The sequence below is a fragment of the Apteryx mantelli genome, chromosome 2 (genome assembly GCF_036417845.1).
Source record: "Apteryx mantelli isolate bAptMan1 chromosome 2, bAptMan1.hap1, whole genome shotgun sequence".
NCBI classification, from domain to species: Eukaryota; Metazoa; Chordata; class Aves; order Apterygiformes; family Apterygidae; genus Apteryx; species Apteryx mantelli.
In genome coordinates this window covers 138609335-138628495 of record NC_089979.1, presented here as the reverse complement: position 1 = coordinate 138628495, position 19161 = coordinate 138609335, and the positions used below count along the sequence as shown (strand labels likewise).

The window sequence follows — 19161 nt, the reverse complement described above, 5'->3', positions numbered from 1 at the left end:
GTTCTTGCTGGATGCATAGCTTAAGCCAAGCAGATATCATAAGAAGTGTTTTTTTGATAGAAACACACACATTAAACAAAAAAGAAATGATCCTTTTTTCTTCTTTTTAACTGTGTTAAATGTAAGATGCTGTGTTTCAGCCACAAAGTTTTGACCTTGTGTGAATCTTATTACTCATGCTGACCAGCATTTGTGTTAGTGCAAGATTGAGACAAGAGCAATGTGGAAGAGAACGTGGCTCAAGGATATCTTGTGCATTCCGAGATTTTCCCTCTACACTTTCTTTTGCAGAATCAGTGGTCTTACTCCCCTTTCCCACCATATTGTTATCCTTCTGTTTTAACCAGGCAAAGATGCTAACCCACAGGAGAGAAAGGCAGCCATGAAGAATGCTGAAGAATTCATACAGCAGATGAATTATCCTACCAACACACAGGTGTGTTCTATTTATGAGATGATACCAGGAAAGAATAAGCTCTGTTAAAGGCTTTGTTTTTAAATCAGTGAAAATATTTTTAAGAATTTATAAGAAGCAATGTTTCACTAACACATAATTCAGAAAAGTTTGGTTTGTTCAGGTAGTTCAAAGACTGGGAAAGTGTAGAAAAGATCAAATGGTTGGACAAATCAATAACATACACATTATTTTTCATTCATTTAAATTAAGACTCTCTGTCTCTTGCTCCCAAATCAGTTCAAAAACTTCACTTTTCATATTACCAAATCCATGAACCATCCCATACATAGAATCCCCCAGCTAAGCAGATCATAGCTCTCTCCTAGCATGGTCTCTTGTGCCAAAGATGTATCTGGTATCACTAATCTTCTTTTCAGAGACCTTCTCTGGAAGAAGTAGGTTGTGTGTTATGCTTTGGAAAGAGACAGACCCAGATTAGACTGTGCCTGGACAGGATACTGCTACGTAGCTGCAAGTCTCTGTGACCAGATAGTTGTACTGTCTCATTGCTCCTTGCAAGAACAGGAAGTTTTTGTAATAATCCAGGCCCAGCCAATTAAAGGCTTTATTTCTAAGTAGCTTAGAAGCAGAAAAATGGCCAGTAGACAGAGATACCAAATGATGTATTTCTCTCTGTTGAGTAGTCAATGTGTTACTTGCTTCACGCAAAGTACAGCCTCTTTGGCTATTTCCAGATAGACAGGCCTGCCGTGCTTTAACCTACAGGTGACGTAAACTGACTGCAAAAATTATGTCATTTGACAGGCTCTCTGAATTACAAACAACTTACAAAATAAACCATCAACCATCCAGAACACTCCATTCTTTGACATTTTAGTTCAAGCAACTGTCAGTTTTGTTTTCCTTCTATTTCATGTGTCTTCTTTCATTTCAGATTCAAGTGCTTCCAGAAGGAGGTGAAACACCAATCTTCAAACAGTTTTTCAAAGACTGGAAGGATAAAGATCAAAGTGATGGCTTTGGAAAAGTTTATGTCACAGAGAAAGTGGCTAAAATTGAGCAGATTGAATTTGATGCTACCAAGTTACATGAGTCTCCGCAGATGGCTGCCAAACATAATATGGTAGATGATGGTTCAGGGAAAGTAGAGGTAATTTTTGTATTGTATTAAATTGTAATCCACCTGTAATTTCTTCTGTTTTGCAATTTAAACTGTTGTGTGCTGTTACTCCTACCATCAAAAAAGCTACTTTTAAGAGGAAAGGGAATCTCTTTGTCTGCTGGGTCATGTTATTTTGTGAAATGTTCTGATGCTCATGAATGATGGTGTAAGTCATCAGTACAAATCAAAGATCAGAAATAATTCCCCTTTTAAGTAACACATTTTAAAGAAATACTTTAAAGGAACGCTTCTACCTCACATCAGGTTGAAATCTGGAATGGTAAAACTTGCCCCTGGAGCTAGAAACTCATTTTGGATCTTTCTGTCCCTCATGTATCTATCATATCTGCTTTCTAGAGGAACTCTGTCTCTAGTGGGTCTCTCAGCTAGCCTGGATTTGGAGGGAAAAAGATGTGTAGCATCACATGTAGCATGTGATTCCATCCATGACTGCACAGTTCTAAATCTATCACTATCCCATTGCAGCAATGTCTTTGGACTACACGGGTCAGACTGGCATTGCACCAGCACAGCCTGCTCAGGACAGATCGGTCTGCATGTTGGGAGGGCAGAAGTGAGAGGAGGGACCAATACCTACATACATTGGCATACCCTCTGGGACTCTAACTTGATGTTTCAGCTGGTACCTAGACTTGACCACAGCAGCTGAGATCTGGAGCATTCTTTTTATATAATTTTAGCAGTGTGTTTTTGGAGAGCAGATGGTAACTGAACTGGGCTGTACTGCATCAGATAGGAAGAAATCTGCAGATTGGTGTGTTATCTGTCAGTGGTGTACCTTTCCCATATGATATGAAAGTTCTATGATGAATCATAATGTTGTGCCATTCATGTCATAATATCATCTTAAGATATTAAGAAAGGAAGTTGAATGTGGCATTATGAGATGGTCATGTGGCATGAAAACATCAAGACAAAGAAAAGTGTTCTGCAGTGGCTTGTTAATGATCACATTCAGTCAGAGGGTGTAGGGTGTATCCACCTACTTCATGAAGTATGGTTTTATTCCATAACATTTCAGAACAAAACCAAATGTTGTTCAAGGGACAACACAGTAAATTGCTTCTTTAAGAGTCTCAGCATTTTCTAGTGATTTCTTTGTTTTTCTAGATCTGGCGTGTGGAAGATGCCGGCAGAGTTCCTGTGGAGCCTGAGACATATGGGCAGTTCTATGGGGGTGACTGCTACATTATCCTCTATACTTACCCTAAAGGGCAGATCATCTACACATGGTATGTTTGGTCTCCTTTGCACAGATCTCCAGCATGTGGATATTATTCTATGCTGATTTTATGTCCCATAGAAAACAACAGAATCATGTGTAAATGCAAGATTAGATTTACTATGTGGGCTTTTTGTTGTTTTTTTTTTCTCTATAAGCCCTGGATCATTCTGAAACTGTTTTTAAACATTGTTTTTTTCCTTGTCAATCTCAGGCAAGGAGCTCAGACTACAAAAGATGAACTGACTGCATCTGCGTTTCTGACTGTTCAGCTTGATCAGTTATTGAATGGTCAGGCCGTGCAGGTTAGTATCTTTTGGATGAAGTTCAACAAATATAGGATATGATATAGATGCAAAAGTAATGGGAATTGAAAGGAGGAGGTAGTTTTTGAATATTGGGAGTATCAGCTGCTCATGGCAATTCCTGCGCATGCATTTGCCATGCAGTAAGACATTTAACTTTCTTTCATCAGTGAGCAAACTACCTGAAATTACTCACATATTACCACAGATTAATGGCATGGAAGTTAACATGGAGCACTGTAAATTTACCTCCTAGCTCACCTTGTGCAGGTGCCCATACTATTAAATTTTCTTAGAAAATGGTATCCAGTCTTTAAGCACGCCACACCACTTAGCTTAATTGCAGAAAATGGATGTATCTGCTTTGTTAAAAGAAAAAGCACACAAACTTGTGTTCGCACAATCTTCCCACCCATTTATGAGGTAAAACCAAACTGCCTGTTATTGGACTTCACTTGGAAAAAAAATAATTTATTTTCTGCAGCTATTGTCTTTTCTTCATACAGCTAGTACTGTATTCTCCTCATATTTACCTTAAAATGCCTTTCTTACTTGTAGGCAGTAATCTTTGAAAACCAAAAATTACTTTCCAAAGCACCCTGTATATATCTACAACCTTAACCAGGCAATTCTATATTTTCCTTAGCTATTATTATTAATAATCTTCACCATTATTTTTCTCACATATTAATGCAGACTAACTTCAAGGTACATTTTAGGATTTGCCTAACTTGCTAGCCTTTTCTCTTTGGAAGACTTGTCCCAGTTTTGATCAAATTAATAAAAACTTGTTCATAGCCCTTTGTGAAAGGGTTTGTCTTCTATGCCTCTTAGTCTTCCCACTTGCCACAGTAGAGGTTGTTTTATGTCAGAAAAAAAATCCTTTATAAAGTCAAGGAATTTTTCCTTTTTCCTTACCCCTGAAGCATGGTCATATGTTGCATGTGTGCAGACTATTTGGGTAACTGGCCAAATCCAGATGTCTACAGAAGCGTGTATCAAGCTAAGCACCATGGGCTTCTTTTGTCAACAGAGATTTCCCACGTGAATCATCCTATTTGAATGCAGCTGTCTAAAAGAACACAGATATTTCACGTTCTAAAACTGCCTTTCTTTTCTTTCTACTGTCTATAAATTGGGGTTTTAGTCCTTCCTAACTTTACAGAGGCTGCATATAATTAGTGGAGACTGAAGGATAAGAACCTCCTGAGAGCAATTCACTCTAAACCAGGTGTCTGATGGGGGAATAGCCCTGTATGAGCTCCTCTGTCTCTACCCCTTTTGATTATGTAAGAAGCGGAAATGATTAGCCTCGGCAAGCCTGACTTTTAGATAGCAAAATGGAGAGAAATGAAAGCCACATGACATGCCAGAAAAGGAGAACCCACCAGAATTGTGCCTTAGGGTCTGTTCTGTCCCTTGTGTTTTCCCATCCCATAGCCCGTTCACCTCCAAGAAAGCAGGACACATATCCTTACTTTCAGAAACATGGTGCACAAGGAAAGACATGACATTGGCATCTAAAATGTGTGACTAGATAAGAGATCCAAGGCATAGCTAGTCCTAGTGTGACTATGATGTGTGCTCTCTTTTGATCACTAACAAGGATTGATGGGTAGGTGGAGAGGTGGGAGGTCTTTTCTTTTCACAGAAGGGCTAGAGCTGGAAGATGACTAGGGAGAGGAGATTTTATAGGCAGTAGGAAAGAATTCTTTGCTTCTTATTCCTTAATTATCAAAGTAATGGCTTTCCCCATCCACCAAGATACACTTAATTTAGATGGCAGACCATCTTGTAACTATTAATCAGTTATTGATTATTGAAATTATATTAAGGAAGGAGTAGAATACTTCCAGATAATTATTTTGTGAAATATTCACCAAATCACAGAATAGTTGGGGTTTGAAGGGACCTCTGGAGATCTGGTCCAACCCCCCCTACTCAAGCAGGGTCACCTAGAGCACATTGCCCAGGACCGTGTCCAGTTGGGTTTTGAATATTTCCAAAGATGGAGATTCCACAACCTCTCTGGGCAACCTGTTTCTGTGTTCAACCACTCTCTCAGTGAAAGTGTTTTCTTATGTTCAGATGGAACTTCCTGTGTTTCAATTTGTGCCCATTGCCTCTCATTCTGTCACTGGGCACCAATGAGAAGAGTCTGGCTCTGTCTTCTTTATTCTCCCCCATCAGATATTTATTCCCATTGATAAGATTCCCCCTGAGCCTTCTCTTCTCCAGGCTGAACAGTCCCAGCTCTCTCAGCCTTTCCTCATATGAGAGATGCTCCAGTCCCTTCATCATCTTTGTGGACCTTTGCTGGATTTGCTCCAGCCAATCCATGTCTTTCTTGTACTGGGAGGCCAGACCTGGACCCACTGCAGATGTGTCCTCACCAGTGCTGAGGAGATGGGAAGTATCACTTCCCTTGCCCTCCTAGCAACATTCTTCCTAATGCAGTCCAGGATACCATTGGCCTTCTGTGCCACAGGGGTGCACGGCTGACCCATGTTCAACTTGTCCACCAGGACCCCCAGGTCCTTTGCTGCAAAGCTGCTCTCCAGCTGGTTGGCCTTTACTGGTGCTTGGGGTTGTTCCTCCCCAAGTGCAGGACTCTGAACTTCCTTTTGATGAACTTCATGAGGTTCCTCTCTGCCCATTTCTCCAGCCTATTGAGGTCTCTCTGAATAGCAGTACAGCAACCATCTGGTATATCTGCCACTCCTCCCAGTTTTGTATCATTTTCAAACTTGCTGAGGGTGCATTCTGTCCCATCACCCAGGTATTAATGAAGATGCTAAACAGTCCTGGACCCAGTATCAACTCCTGGGGGACACCACAAGTGACAGGTGTCCAGCTGGACTTTGTGTTGCTGATCACCTCCCTTTGAGCCCAGCAGTTCAGCCAGTTTTCTGTCCATCTCACTGATCACTATCTAGCCTGTACTTCATCAGCTTGTCTATGAGGTTGTTATGAGAGACAGTGTCAAAAGCATTACTAAAGCCAAGGTAAACAACATCTACATCTCTCCCCTCATCCCCTAAGCTAGTCATCTTATCATATAAGGCTATCAGATTGCTTAAGCACAATTTCACCTCCATAAATCCACGCTGACTACTGCCAATGACTTTCTCATCCCCCATGTGTTTGGAAATGGTTTCCAGGATTACTTGCTCCATTACCTTCCCAGGGATTGAGGTGAGGCTGACCAGCCTGTAGTTCCCTGGATCCTCCTTCTTGCTCTTCTTGAAGATAGGGGTGACATATTCTCTCTTCCAGTCCTCAGGAACCTCTCCTGACCACCGCAACCTTTCAAAGATAATTGAGAGTGGCCTCTCAATGCCATCAGCCAGCTGCCTCAGCAGTTGTGGGTGCATCCTACCAGGGCCTATGGACTTGTGTATGTCCATTCCTAAAAAATTTTCTATATTTGGACAGAGTTGAGCACAATATGGTCCTGCCTCATACCTAAGGCCAATACTAACACTACAGTAATAATAATATTACTACTAACAGCTGTAATAATAATACACTTAAAATGTTTTATTAAACCTGAAGGAGATCCATCTCACTGCAATGGACATACTTAAAAATATTCTTTTAATCTGAAATGAAGTTAAACAAATACATATATATATATGTATATATATATGTATATATGCATATTATGTGAATTTATATGCCTATACATGAATACTTAGAATGTATTACCTGTACTTAACATCTGGATTACCCTTCTTTAAATGGTTTAAAATATACTAATTTATTTAATCACTAGATGGCACTACAGTACAAATTACTATAAAAAAGTTTCAATATTTGTTTTGCAGAAAGATGTTCCTCTCAGTATTTTCTTCCCTGTATTAGATTTTTTTTTCTTTTGCATTTGTAAAATCCTGCTTCAATTTGGCATGTACAAGTGTACATGTTCTAGGGTGATTATCAGGTGATTTTATCAGCATATGCAGCTTTTGCTGCCCAGCACAAACATCATATTTCCCAGTCATCCTCAGCTGCACAGCTTTCCAGTGCAACACATGCACTCTTGCCAGCACCTCTGAGAGCCGATGTGTCAGGCTCCCGAGCTGGAGCGGCCTTGCCTTGGCTCTCATCCTGCCAGAAGGCACTGCTGAGTAGTGTGAGGCTTTTCAACTGCTGCTGGGTAGTGACACTGGGCTGGGGTCGGGATCATCAAGCCCTCTTTTAGTGGATAAGCAACATGCCTCTTTCCCCTTTTTTCCATTTCCTTCTGGGAGCAACACTTAGGAGGAGCTAAGAGAAGGCCAGGAGTCTCAGCCCTCAGTCTTGGCTGGTGCAGTGGGGCCAAAGGAATCCAAGTTGCTGGGGAGCTGGGTGGGAGCGAGAGCTCTTTGGTACACGTGGGAGATTACACTCACACCCAGAGGCTCTGCAGTCTCTGGCTTAGTTCAGCAGACCTGTTAGTGGCCAGATGCTGCCAGCTAACCTACGTGTTTTGCACGTAAAGCAGAGTGAGTAGGACACCTCAAAGGAATACATGCTTTCTTCCTGCAGGGGTACTTTCCCTGGCATTCCTGGTAGGCAGTTTCCCATTTCCTTCCTTTCCCTTTTTTCCTCAGTTTTTCCCTTCTGTCCTTCTTCGTTTTTCCTTCATCTCATGCACAATGTAAGTCACTTTTCTTTGTATATAGCAAGTGGAAGTTGAATAGAAAAAGACTGTATACAATTTAGCCTTTAGCTGCCACCTTTTTGTTTTCTTCAGAATGAAAAAATAGAGGATACTGTTATAAGGGAAAAATAAATAGATATATACAACTTTTATAGTAAATTAACCTGAAAATAGCAATTCTTCATAGTTCAATGTTCTTTGAAATTGCATTAATGTCTTTTGTATCTGTAACGGAAGTTCATTTTTGTCATCCGTGTTATACACTGCAAGATAGATTTATGCTCATCTTTTTCATCCTCTTGCAGATAAATACACACAAAAATAATGAATGTGATGAATAACCATTCTCTCCTGCTTAAATACTGAGCTCCTGAACTTCCAAACTAGTTTTTCAGGGGAATTAAGTGACTCTATAAAACTCCATGAAATGACAGTTCTTTTGAAAAAGAAGAATTTTCTTATTACAGCAGATAGCAGCCATTTTAATCAGCGAAACATTATGTTACAAGTCTGAATGATGTCTTTGTGTTAGCATGATTGACAAAAAATCTCAGAAATGCTATAACTTTAATGTCTCTGGAACTGTATTCTTAAATTTTCTCATTTTGCCACTTCTAATTCTTGCTAACATACTTACTATTATTGGCTAACACTCCCTATGCTATTCAGTGAAGACCAAAAATAATTTCCACAGTCCTTTTTGTTTCTTGAATTGCATTTCTTCACGCATATGCAGATCCGAGTCAGCCAAGGCAAAGAGCCTGCACATTTATTGAGCTTGTTCAAAAATAAACCACTCATTATCTACAAGGATGGGACATCAAAGAAGGAAGGTCAGAAACCTGCTCCCCCAACACGACTCTTCCAAATCCGCAGGAACCTGACATCCACTACCAGAATTGTGGAGGTAAGGACAAATATTCCCTTGGATAATGGTATAGCTGCCCCTAAACCTTCTTCCCCTCCAATTAATCCTTTCAGGTAGTCAACATCTGGTAGGAACACAGAATTCCATGTCAAATCAACTGCTCTGTATGACTAGCCTATCTAATAAAGTCAAAGTGAATATGCCATAGCTGACTACAGCCAATCTACATGTTCCAGAGAAAACTGTTAGAAAATGCTTAGTGGATAATCAGCTGACAATGAATGGACAAAAAATCAGCGACCCTTATGGGACAGTCATTCCTACTTCCAGATAGTCCCAAGTTTTTTCCTTCCAGTCAGTTCCCTGGTTAAATTTCTACTTCATAACAGTATAAATCTAGGGACAAGCTGCAAAAAAAGCACGGCCAATTAATATCTATCTACATATTTTATATAAGCATGCAAAATATAGATCACATTATCTGAAAATATGAAGAATAAAATAATCTCATTCTTGATCTAGGTTGATGTTGATGCAATGTCACTGAACTCCAATGATGTCTTTGTTCTGAAACTGCCAAACAACTCTGGCTACACCTGGGTAGGAAAAGGAGCAAACAAAGAAGAGGAACAAGATGCTCAATACATTGCCAGTGTTCTTAAATGCCAGGCTGCTAAGATTATTGAAGGCCAGGAACCGGGTTAGTATGAGGCCACGTGCTTGCTAACAGGCAGCTGAGAATACACAGTGCTCTATGGAAATGAGGCTTAAATGTTTTTTTACAGTCTTGTACTTTGTAGGCAGAACTATATGCTCACTCTTTCCCTTTGAAAATCTAACCTGAGATTTTACTGTGAAGATCTGTCCAGAACTGGCTGATGCACAAACAGTGCAATCCCCTGGAAGTCTGTAGGGCTGTAGCAGGAACTGCAGTGGAATGTGGTCTTTTTTTCAATGCTGAGAGACTAGAAGGGGAGCAAGCATTGCTCTAGGTCCACATGTAATATCTGTATTGTTATTGACAAACTGCAGGAAGAACTGTAAGAAAATGCACTCATCTTTGAGACAGCAAAGAAGTCCTTGTTTGCGGGATTCTTGGAATAGTGTCTAACAAGCTAAAACATAAAATGTGAAAGCCACTGCTGAATAAATTATGTATTGTGTATTTCAGAGGAATTCTGGAAAACACTTGGAGGTAAAAAAACATATCAGACTTCATCACAACTCTTGACAAAGACTGAAGATCATCCACCTCGTCTGTATGGCTGTTCTAATAAGACTGGCAGATTTATTGTAAGTATACATAATGGATACTTTCCCTTCTGTTTAATTATACAGTTTCCAGTATATTTCAGCTTGGGAATCAACAGACATTAAATGATTTTGGGGATCTGGCTTTTCTTTGTGTAGTTAGCAGTGCTTGGCAAGAGCTAGATAGTTAAGGTTTGGTACTCTGAAGCAATCCAAGTGTAAAGAACAGACAGAAGAATAGATACTGGAAATGTTAGCAGGGAAAGTCTGTTCCAGCATGGGACTAGAGGCTTGCAGATGCAAAAAGACAAGGCCCTTTCCCAGTCAAAAACAATTGCATTCTTGCAGAGCATTGCCAGACTATCATTTCCCTGAGAAAGTGCAGGTCAATGCCTTGCTCCCTACATATTCGATAGTGGTAGTGAGGAAAAGAAATGTCTCCTGAGACCTCGCCAGAAATCCCTAGCAGCCTGAAATTTTCCATAGAGATTTAAGGCCAGTAATTATGCCTCCAAGGTATTGGCCTGTGATCAAGGAGGTAGGAAGACTTATTTCCTTAGCAGAAATACTCAGAGCTGCCTGAGTGAATCAGGCTTAATTGCTTACTGCGCTTGGAAAGGCAGGACTGTGACACTGTTTGGCAAGGATGCCCTAGTCCTTAGGTAAGGAACATAGCTGGCTACGATCTCTGCAGTTTCCTTAAGGAACAGCCTATTCATTTGGAGAAGGATAAAACAAACAGGATCCTTTAATAAGGACTTTAAAATCTTATGAGAGTAGTAGAAAAGTGTATTCCTCTAGCAAGCTTCTAAAACACTCCCGTAAAATACAATAATAGGAACCAGCTTCTCTGTAATAGTCTGCTGGGAGTTATGGACTGTTTGGTTTTTGTTTCAAATTCCCTCCAAATTCTGTGAAATCCCCTGTCTCCTGTAGGATCTCCCTAGTAACAGAACCATCACAGTTAGGGCTCAGCTGAAGAATAGGCAGGTCAGATCACTCTGAGCTTCTGGCCACCATAACAAGGCCAGGGGAGTGGGGAAAGGAACACATCTTTTGTACCATCTGCTTACAGGCCCTTTAGCGCTCCCGTATGACCAAGCATAGCCCAACCCTTGAATCCACTTTAAAGGTAGCAGGCTGACCACTAGCTAAATTATTATCTCTCTTGCTGATACAGAAGAAGATTAAACTGCTTTTCTACTTAACTGTAAATGACTGGAATAAGTTAGCAATTTGCCTTTCCTTTGGGGACCAATCCTCAATGGCTTAGTCAAGTAGAATGTCCCATTTTCAAGTCAATGGAAGGTTTGCTTGGATACGTATTTCACCCCTGAGCTCATCCACTGCAAATATAAGCAGTTTCTTTTCCTTATTAATGAATCTAAGTTGCATGAATATACCAGCTTTAAGATTGATTTAGTTTGGTGCAAGTCACTCTATGGAAATTTCCCTGTCCCTTCGGGCAGCCCTTAGTCCCAATTTACAACAGTCACAATTACAATATAAACCTATGCCTCTCCTGAGGATATCCCATCAACTCTGACAAACTGAGAGCTGATTTTATAGGACATGCAGTTAGGTGATTTGTTTCCTCTCAGTGTAATATTCTTCACACATTCATCAAATCAATTTGGGGCTTGACCCTATAGGAGCAAAAAGAATTGCATGGCACTTTCTAGACTTAACCCTTTAAAAAAAATCTTTGCTCTTTCCAAAATCAGAATATCTTGACAGATTATAAAAAAAAAAATGTGACATCCCTTTTAGATTGAGGAAGTCCCAGGAGAATTCACTCAGGATGATTTGGCTGAAGATGATGTCATGTTGCTGGATGCTTGGGAGCAGGTAAGCTCTGTACTTTACCATTGCTTTTTGTGGTAATAAGAAGAATTTATTCTTAACAGTCACCTAAAATGTAAGACGGCAGGAAAAAGTCATGTTTGTGAGAATGGAAGAGGTCTTGTTTTCTTTAAATTATATCAGAGGGAGCTATATTTTCTCTTGTGCTATATGATGTGCTAGTGCGAACATACACGATTGAATTTCCAACCATAATGTGAGATCACAGCAGGCACTTCCCGTTAAAACCAAAGAAGGCTGCAAGAGTATAAGCCCCATCAGTGTTCTGAGAAGCTCACAATAATGTTCTGACTTTATCAGTAAAATTTATTAATTTTCAAAAAGAAAGTTATTTTGCAAATGCTATTCAGAAGCCATAAAATCAATGTAGCAGCATCTAGGAAAAAAACTTACCAGAGGAGGGGCCAAATACTGGACCCTTACTGTGATTTCTTCAGAAGACCCGAGTGGAGGATGACAGAAATCGTCTCCATCATTTTCCCAGGTTCACTGAAAATTGAAAATGTTGAGAGCTTTTCAGATGACAGGAGACTTACTGGGAGTGTGGAGAGTATGTCTGTTCCTAACAGTATAATCCTTTTCCCATTTCTCCACCTGTTGGAGTGAAAGGGGGAGAAGGCCATGGCTCCCATGTTTTGCTTGTCTTCTTTAGCCTAAGGAAAAAAGGCTGAGATTTCTGGAAATGAAAAGGAATGTCCAAGTCCATGTGCGAAAGAGAGAAGGGGGAAGGTCATATTAAGAGATGTGCAGAAGTGGTTGGGACATTCTGGCTCAGGATGAAAGGAGCCCCGGAAACGTTGCTGATTTCCAAAAGGATTCTTGAAAGAAAAAAATGTGGGGATTGCTGATTTAGACTCTGGATGTTGGGTTGTTCAGTGGGGAATGTAGCAGTTACCCTGGGTAGCACCTGCCACAGTGCACAAGTGTTAATGTCTACGCAGAATTCAAACCAGGGACAGCTCCTTTTCTGCATTTTTACCTGCACCTAAAGAGTAATTTGCTTGCCAATTTGTAAAAGACATCCATGGAAAAGGTAACTAGAGTTCCTTTCATCAGAATGCTTAAAGTCAGGCCTTCCAGTGTCAAGAGAGGAGTGAGATTTCTGAGTATAGAACTAGAGCAAGGGAAAAGAAATAAAGGTGGTATATGACAGCTGTGTATCTCTTTTCATAGTGCATGTTCTTTCTCCTAATGGAATCAACTATTTTGGATTTTACCTGCTGTACATAAAATCCTTATGACAATTTATTTGTAGGTTTTCGTCTGGATTGGGAAAGATGCTAATGAAACTGAGCGACAGGAATCTGTTAAATCTGGTAAGAAAATCAATTTGACATAATTCTGAGTGAAGTAGCATCAATAGTACTTAAATGAATGAAAAAGATGATATAGAAAAAAATAATTATGTTTACAGTGCTGTTTAAAGGGGTTATTGAGCTTATTAGGATTTAACCCTACAGAATATTATTTTCTCCTTTAAATGTGATTTAAAACTCATTCTATGTTTCTTATCTGCAAGTTTATGAAGAGTAAAATTAATCTACATAGCATTACTAGGCTGCAGGGCTTTTTAGAGAGTATATAGGAGAGCTCCATGAAAAGAACCTTCACTGAAAAAGAGCAGGAATTTCAAATGGAGATATTTACTGAGTTGTACCCTACACTAATGTTTATAGTCAAAGGAATGCTGACAAATCTTCAAGTCCTTACATTGCTACCCTTTACTTAGCTAAATTTGGAAGAAGAAATTTCTATCCCAGAACAAACCAAGACAACTTATTTGGAATGCACCTCTTTGAAAAAATCATGTGTCAGCTCAGGTGTGATTGCACAAAGCTGAATTGTCATGACAAAGTTCCTGCTAAAAACGCTTGCAGACATTTCCCCAGTACAACTAAGGTTACCCAGTCCCTTTTCTGATATGTGCTGACATCACATTGCGATGTTGAGGGAAACGATACTGAATGCAGCTGTGAGGGTCTCACATAGGAGAAATGGGAACAAAGCTTGTGCATTTGCACAGCACCAGCAAATGCCTTCTCCTGCTCCAGAGCCAAAGCACTGGTCTGTGGGAAGGAAATGATTAGAGTAATGATCACTCTGTTTTAATCTTGTGAAAATTCTTTCACTGGCAGCTGGGAGAAATCAGCAATTACTTGGTCATTTCATCGCCTCTGAAATAATTTAATTGAATACTTTATTATAATAGCCCTGGGTTCATTTACTAGGCTTTTGATGTATGTTTTATACCAAAGGAATGAACTAATATTTTACATGTTTTATTTCCTCTTTCTCTTTAGCCAAGCGCTATATTGAAACAGATCCTTCTGGAAGAGATAAGGGGACCCCCATTGTTACTGTGAAGCAAGGATATGAACCCCCTACGTTCACAGGCTGGTTCCTGGCCTGGGATTCGAATAAATGGAAAAATTGATCTATCCAAGAATGCCTCAGCTTCAAGCCAAAGAATGATCAGAGCACAGCTAGTTTCTAGTATTTTTAAGCATAAGTTTATGCAACACTATGATGCATCTGTTGTTACTCTTTCTCCAGCTTTGATATATTTCTATGAATAACCTGGAAATTCTCCGTACTGGGAAGGCTAAATGCTAATGATAAACCTGTCAAATGGGGTGGGTGGGCCTTTTCGTGTAGTAAATATGCAAAGCACTACCAATACTTTGGTTAATTTATGACTTCTTCAAACAAATACTGTAGATCAGTTCATTTTAATTTTTATGTGCTAAATTGGAACAAAGCATGCCTTCATTTAAAAATCCGAACCAATGCCAAAGAAATTACTTCAGATTAAGGTCAGCATACTTTTGCACAGAATTTGGCCCAATAAAGTACTAGTTCTACATTTGCTGCAAGGGCAGGACTTAATACGCCAAAATATTCACGCTCACTTACATAAAATTTCAAAGGATGCTTGATCCAGAGTGAGAGCTTTGTCTTGCAGGGGGCAAATATGGGGTGGGTATTTTGACAAAGCTATGTTTGTCATGTTTGTTTGCTATACTTGGTCTAGTAAGTAGATGCATTTTGAGCTTAGGACTGTATGATTGCAAGAATATGATGTCAACAAAGGCTTTTGCGAGGGACTGCAGTAACGGTTTTCTTTAGATCTTTAGATTCTTTAGATTTCTCAGTGTGAACGAGCCTCCAGTTCCAGGCCTCTTAACCGCGGCTTTTAAACATATACTAATCCACTACTGCTTTTAAAGGGTAGCAGAAGTAACACCTCTTAAAATACTTACTCTGCCTTCCCTGGATTGCAATGAAGCTATACTTTGTCTTGGTTGCCTTACTCGGCAGTGCTCAGTTCTTTTCCAGTGTATAATTGCTCACATTGTCAGGTACAGGATGTGTTTCTACTCATTTTCTATACAGGTCTTGGACATATATCAAGAACCTCAACCCCTTTCTGTTTCAGTAGCATTCCACATCCTGGGAATCTGGAATCTGAGTACGCACCATAGAATATTGCCCTCTCTTTCTCTCAGACACATTTATTTTGGATTATTTTTATTCTGGTGAATCTAAGAGTAGACTTTCAAAGTATTTTTTTATTGTAGTTTAGCCACACAAGTCTCCTTAAGGGCAGTGGGAAAAATTCTGCTTTGAATCTTTAACATTGCTTTGAACACTTATCCCATAATGCTTGTTTTAGAAAACAATTTGTACAGCTGTCAATCATGTTAATGTGGCTTTTTAATTAAGGCATTTTAATTTTTTTTGGTACTTCTAAGTTAATTTGGAAAATGAAATTTTAGACATTTTTGTATTTTGTTAAACTGATTAATTGTGATTTTGAATCTGAGCAATGCAAAAGGTGAATTTAGCCTGAGCTTATAATCAAAATCATTGAAAAAAAGAATTGAGACTCTAATAGATTAATTCTGGAAGTTTGTTAGCATTTGTAAACATTTTTTTTTTAACTCTGCTAATATAATTGCTGTATTTGGATGTCATTTCATTTAAAATAAAATTACAAAAGTGTATTTTATATGTAGACCTTATCTTCCTACCTCCACCTATTTCTGGCATATTGTTAGTCAGTGCTTCCACTGATGTCTAGCAAAACCTGCTAAAAAAAACAGCAGATGCCTTCCTTTTTAGATGGACAATGCACTTAATATTTTACTGTGGTGCCATTTTAGCCAATAGAGACTTAACTCTTCTGAACAACTTAATGTTACAAATATGTGTGAATATCAAAGAACTGGGTGCTTGTTAGCATATAATTTCATCTTTAAGAAAAACTAACATTGTTGTCAAACTCTTTGGCTTTATAATTTTCTGTTTACAAAAATGATTGGCTATAGGAATGATTATTTTATAAAATAGCAGGAAATTGGTATATGTTTGTTTTAAAGGATGAGTCTTGCTTTTATTTGTGAGACTAGAAGAGATATCCTTTGCCTGCTGGAAGGAGCAGAATGAAGAACTTTTCAATCACTCAGCTAGTGCGCTCCACAGAGTCACTGAAAAAACTGTAATTATCTGATGGTATTCTTTGACATATAAATATGAATACATAATTATTTATTTTTTAAAAATAACAATTACATTAGCTCCTTAACCATATCACAACAAAATTTGCCTTCCTTGTACATAAATGTTTTAACTGTGTTCCAGAACACTGTTAGTGCTGTGGTCTTTATGGGGTTGTGTCAGCATACTCTGCAACATTGTGAAAGCCTGTTTTTAGTTCCCTTACAAAGGACAGAGAAGTTTTTGTGGTCTCCTGGCCTGGACATTTTGGTGTTACAATATATTTTCCTGGCACATTGATTACTAATGTTGAGAAGATCACTGAGAGCTCATAACTGAACAATGTTCTCAATTATATAAAACAGGCAGATGCTTCAGAAAATTAACTGGGGTAAGCAGGGCCTGTGAAGGTGTGCATAATGTTCCTTTAGGAATAAATGTATTGGGAAACCAAGCAGTGAGGCTGGAAGAACCTGAACAGCATCCAACAGCAAAGCCCAGAGACAGGGCCATTTGCTTTAACAGTAATGAACAAAATATCTTGATCAATGCTAAAAGAAAGTAACTCTCCATGTCACTCTTTAAAGGATTTCACAGGTGCTTAAAATATTAACATCAAGGCTGAATGTGGTCAGGTGATTCTAACATCACTTACCTACCAATCAACCATGCTTTATGTTGTCTGATGTCCTTACTACACTAGAAGCAGTTATAGCAACAATCCTGATTCCTAGGAGGAACCTAATACACGTTTCCCTCTGGGCTTAGATTTGTACAGAGGTGGTGCAGAATGTCCTCAATTTCTTGTAACAAGCATAGCAGCATGGCTGATTCTGCATTTAATCAGATGAAGTATGAGTAAGGCTGTAGTTCTTTGTTGGTGCCAAAGATTACTGTCTGTCCTTCCTTCCACTAATTAGGTGGTCTCCTATTGGACTTTAGGGAGAAGTTAGTTGTTGTATCAGGGAGAAGGAGATAAGAGTAGCAATGAATGTTTTATCAGCAAAGACAACAAGTAAGAAGCCCATTCCAACAATCCCCTATGTTCTTCCTAGATATTCCCAGTCAACAATAGATATCTCACACACCTTCTGATGCCAGACTCTGTCCTGTCCTAGCATTCACAGACATACTCCAGCATCTGCTACCTAAATATCCTACCTATACACTCCCTTCTTGCTCCAAGTGCTGTCCTGCACAATGTGCAGTTCTCCTTACTGCTTGAGGATAAAGGGATCTTTCTATAAGCTGAAATATGTGCAGCCAATTCTCTTTTAATGCTTTCTTTTTTTTAAATCAGTTGTTGAACTTGAAAGGCACAATCATGAGCTTTTAATGTATCCAAAGCCCCAGGTGATCTTTTTTAAGATTGTGTGAGGAAAGATAATAGAAAAATTTCCTGCATTTAAAGCAGCAGACAAGGATTCTGGTAATCTGCATTTTTTGTGGTCTGTGCAGCCTTCTGTAACCTGAGGTAAATTGCTGAACTTCTGTGCTTCCATCCTCCACCCAGTAAGTGAAGATTTTTTACATCCTTTCTCTGCTTATTTAAGCTGCACTGTCATTTACTGTATGTGTGTACAATGCCTGACCTAGTGCCTGACTTCTTGATGCTACCGTTCCATGCATACTGATCATAATCCAGACAGCTGTCACAGTTATCAGTGCCATGCTGTGTAGACTTGCTCAGAGCAAGGTTAGTAACAGGGCAGCTATGATGCTAGCAGCTCCCTGAAGACTTATCTGCACTACTCAAACACTGGTGCAGCTCCACTGATGGTAGCATCAGGGGCAGCAAAGAAAGGCCTGGAGCCACCTTGGCAGAGTAGTAAAGATTTCATGACCCAACACAGTGCCAGCGAAAATAAAATCTGCAGAGCATAGTTCAGGGTTGCTTTGTCAGATCACTCAATAATCATAATTGCATCTGTACTAGATCCATATGATTTTTTCTCCAGTTCAGGAGCAGCTGCTCTGGGGATAACAAGTGTTGGGGAAGACAAGGTTCAGCTGTGTTTACAAACCAATAGTGAAATCCTCAGGCTCCTCTTTGCTTTGACCATAGAGAGTGAGAATAGTTGCTTTTAGTTTGTCAGCTTTTCTGATCTTCTCTGCCCTCAAATTTTCCTGATACTGTTGTTAAAGTCAAAAGGCCTCTCTGCACTACTGCTCACTCTGTTTCTGGCAAGTGAGTGTGGTGTTTTCTGGGCTACTCAAGGACTGTGACTATGGATAGTTTATTGGATCTTTGTTCTGCTGCTATTGAATTATACTGGGTAACAGACATCCACTGATACGGTTTCAATTCAGAGATCTACTGCAAAATACATGAACCACAAGGAACGCTGTCTGCTGTCAACAGAAGGAAGTCTTAAGATAATTGCTGAATATCTTGTTCATTTTGAAGCTTTGGGTTTTGCATTTTAATGGTTTCTCCACTGTTGAAAAGTCTTCTGGCTACTGCTTTTGGTTTCACATAAAAGGAAGAATGGTATAGTTTAATAACAGTAAAAGCCTGGAGTTAGGGAATGCAGGGTCATTGCAAATAGTTATTGTTTTATCTGAACTCTGTTTTATCAGACATAGAACTCAGAAAGTTGTACACTTTATGTGTTGGTCTGCTGGGCCCTCAATCAGTCCTCAGCAAAGACTCAAAGATCAGTGATTTGAAGGGAGAGCAGTGTTGCTCCCCTAAAAGCCTCTATGTAGATTTGTGCTGAAATGAAAGACCGTGCAGATGTCAGTATTCCTAAACAGAAGGGCTAGGCTCTGAAGTCAAACTCAGCAGGTAAGCTCTCTAAGACTTAGCACTAAGCTTTAGCAGAGCGACCTACGGTTTCAGAGGCCTTCCATCATTGAAATAGGAGGGTGGGATGCAACCACTGTCCTCTTTGAAGCTCTCTGATGCT

General features: G+C 39.5%; 1 protein-coding gene across 2 annotated transcripts in view; it reads left to right on the top strand.

The window, feature by feature from the left end:
• Positions 1-15759, top strand: part of SCIN (scinderin) — a 57096-nt gene extending 41337 nt beyond the window's left edge. For both annotated transcript variants that reach the window (XM_067291636.1, XM_067291637.1), the window contains exons 7-16: positions 348-436; positions 1353-1568; positions 2712-2833; positions 3038-3128; positions 8510-8680; positions 9164-9341; positions 9813-9934; positions 11663-11740; positions 13011-13071; positions 14056-15759. In XM_067291636.1, the coding sequence (XP_067147737.1) occupies positions 348-436; positions 1353-1568; positions 2712-2833; positions 3038-3128; positions 8510-8680; positions 9164-9341; positions 9813-9934; positions 11663-11740; positions 13011-13071; positions 14056-14189 (1262 nt within the window). In that variant the 3' untranslated portion in view covers positions 14190-15759. The remainder of the gene's footprint in view (positions 1-347; positions 437-1352; positions 1569-2711; positions 2834-3037; positions 3129-8509; positions 8681-9163; positions 9342-9812; positions 9935-11662; positions 11741-13010; positions 13072-14055) is intronic.
• The last annotated feature ends 3402 nt before the right edge of the window (positions 15760-19161 follow it).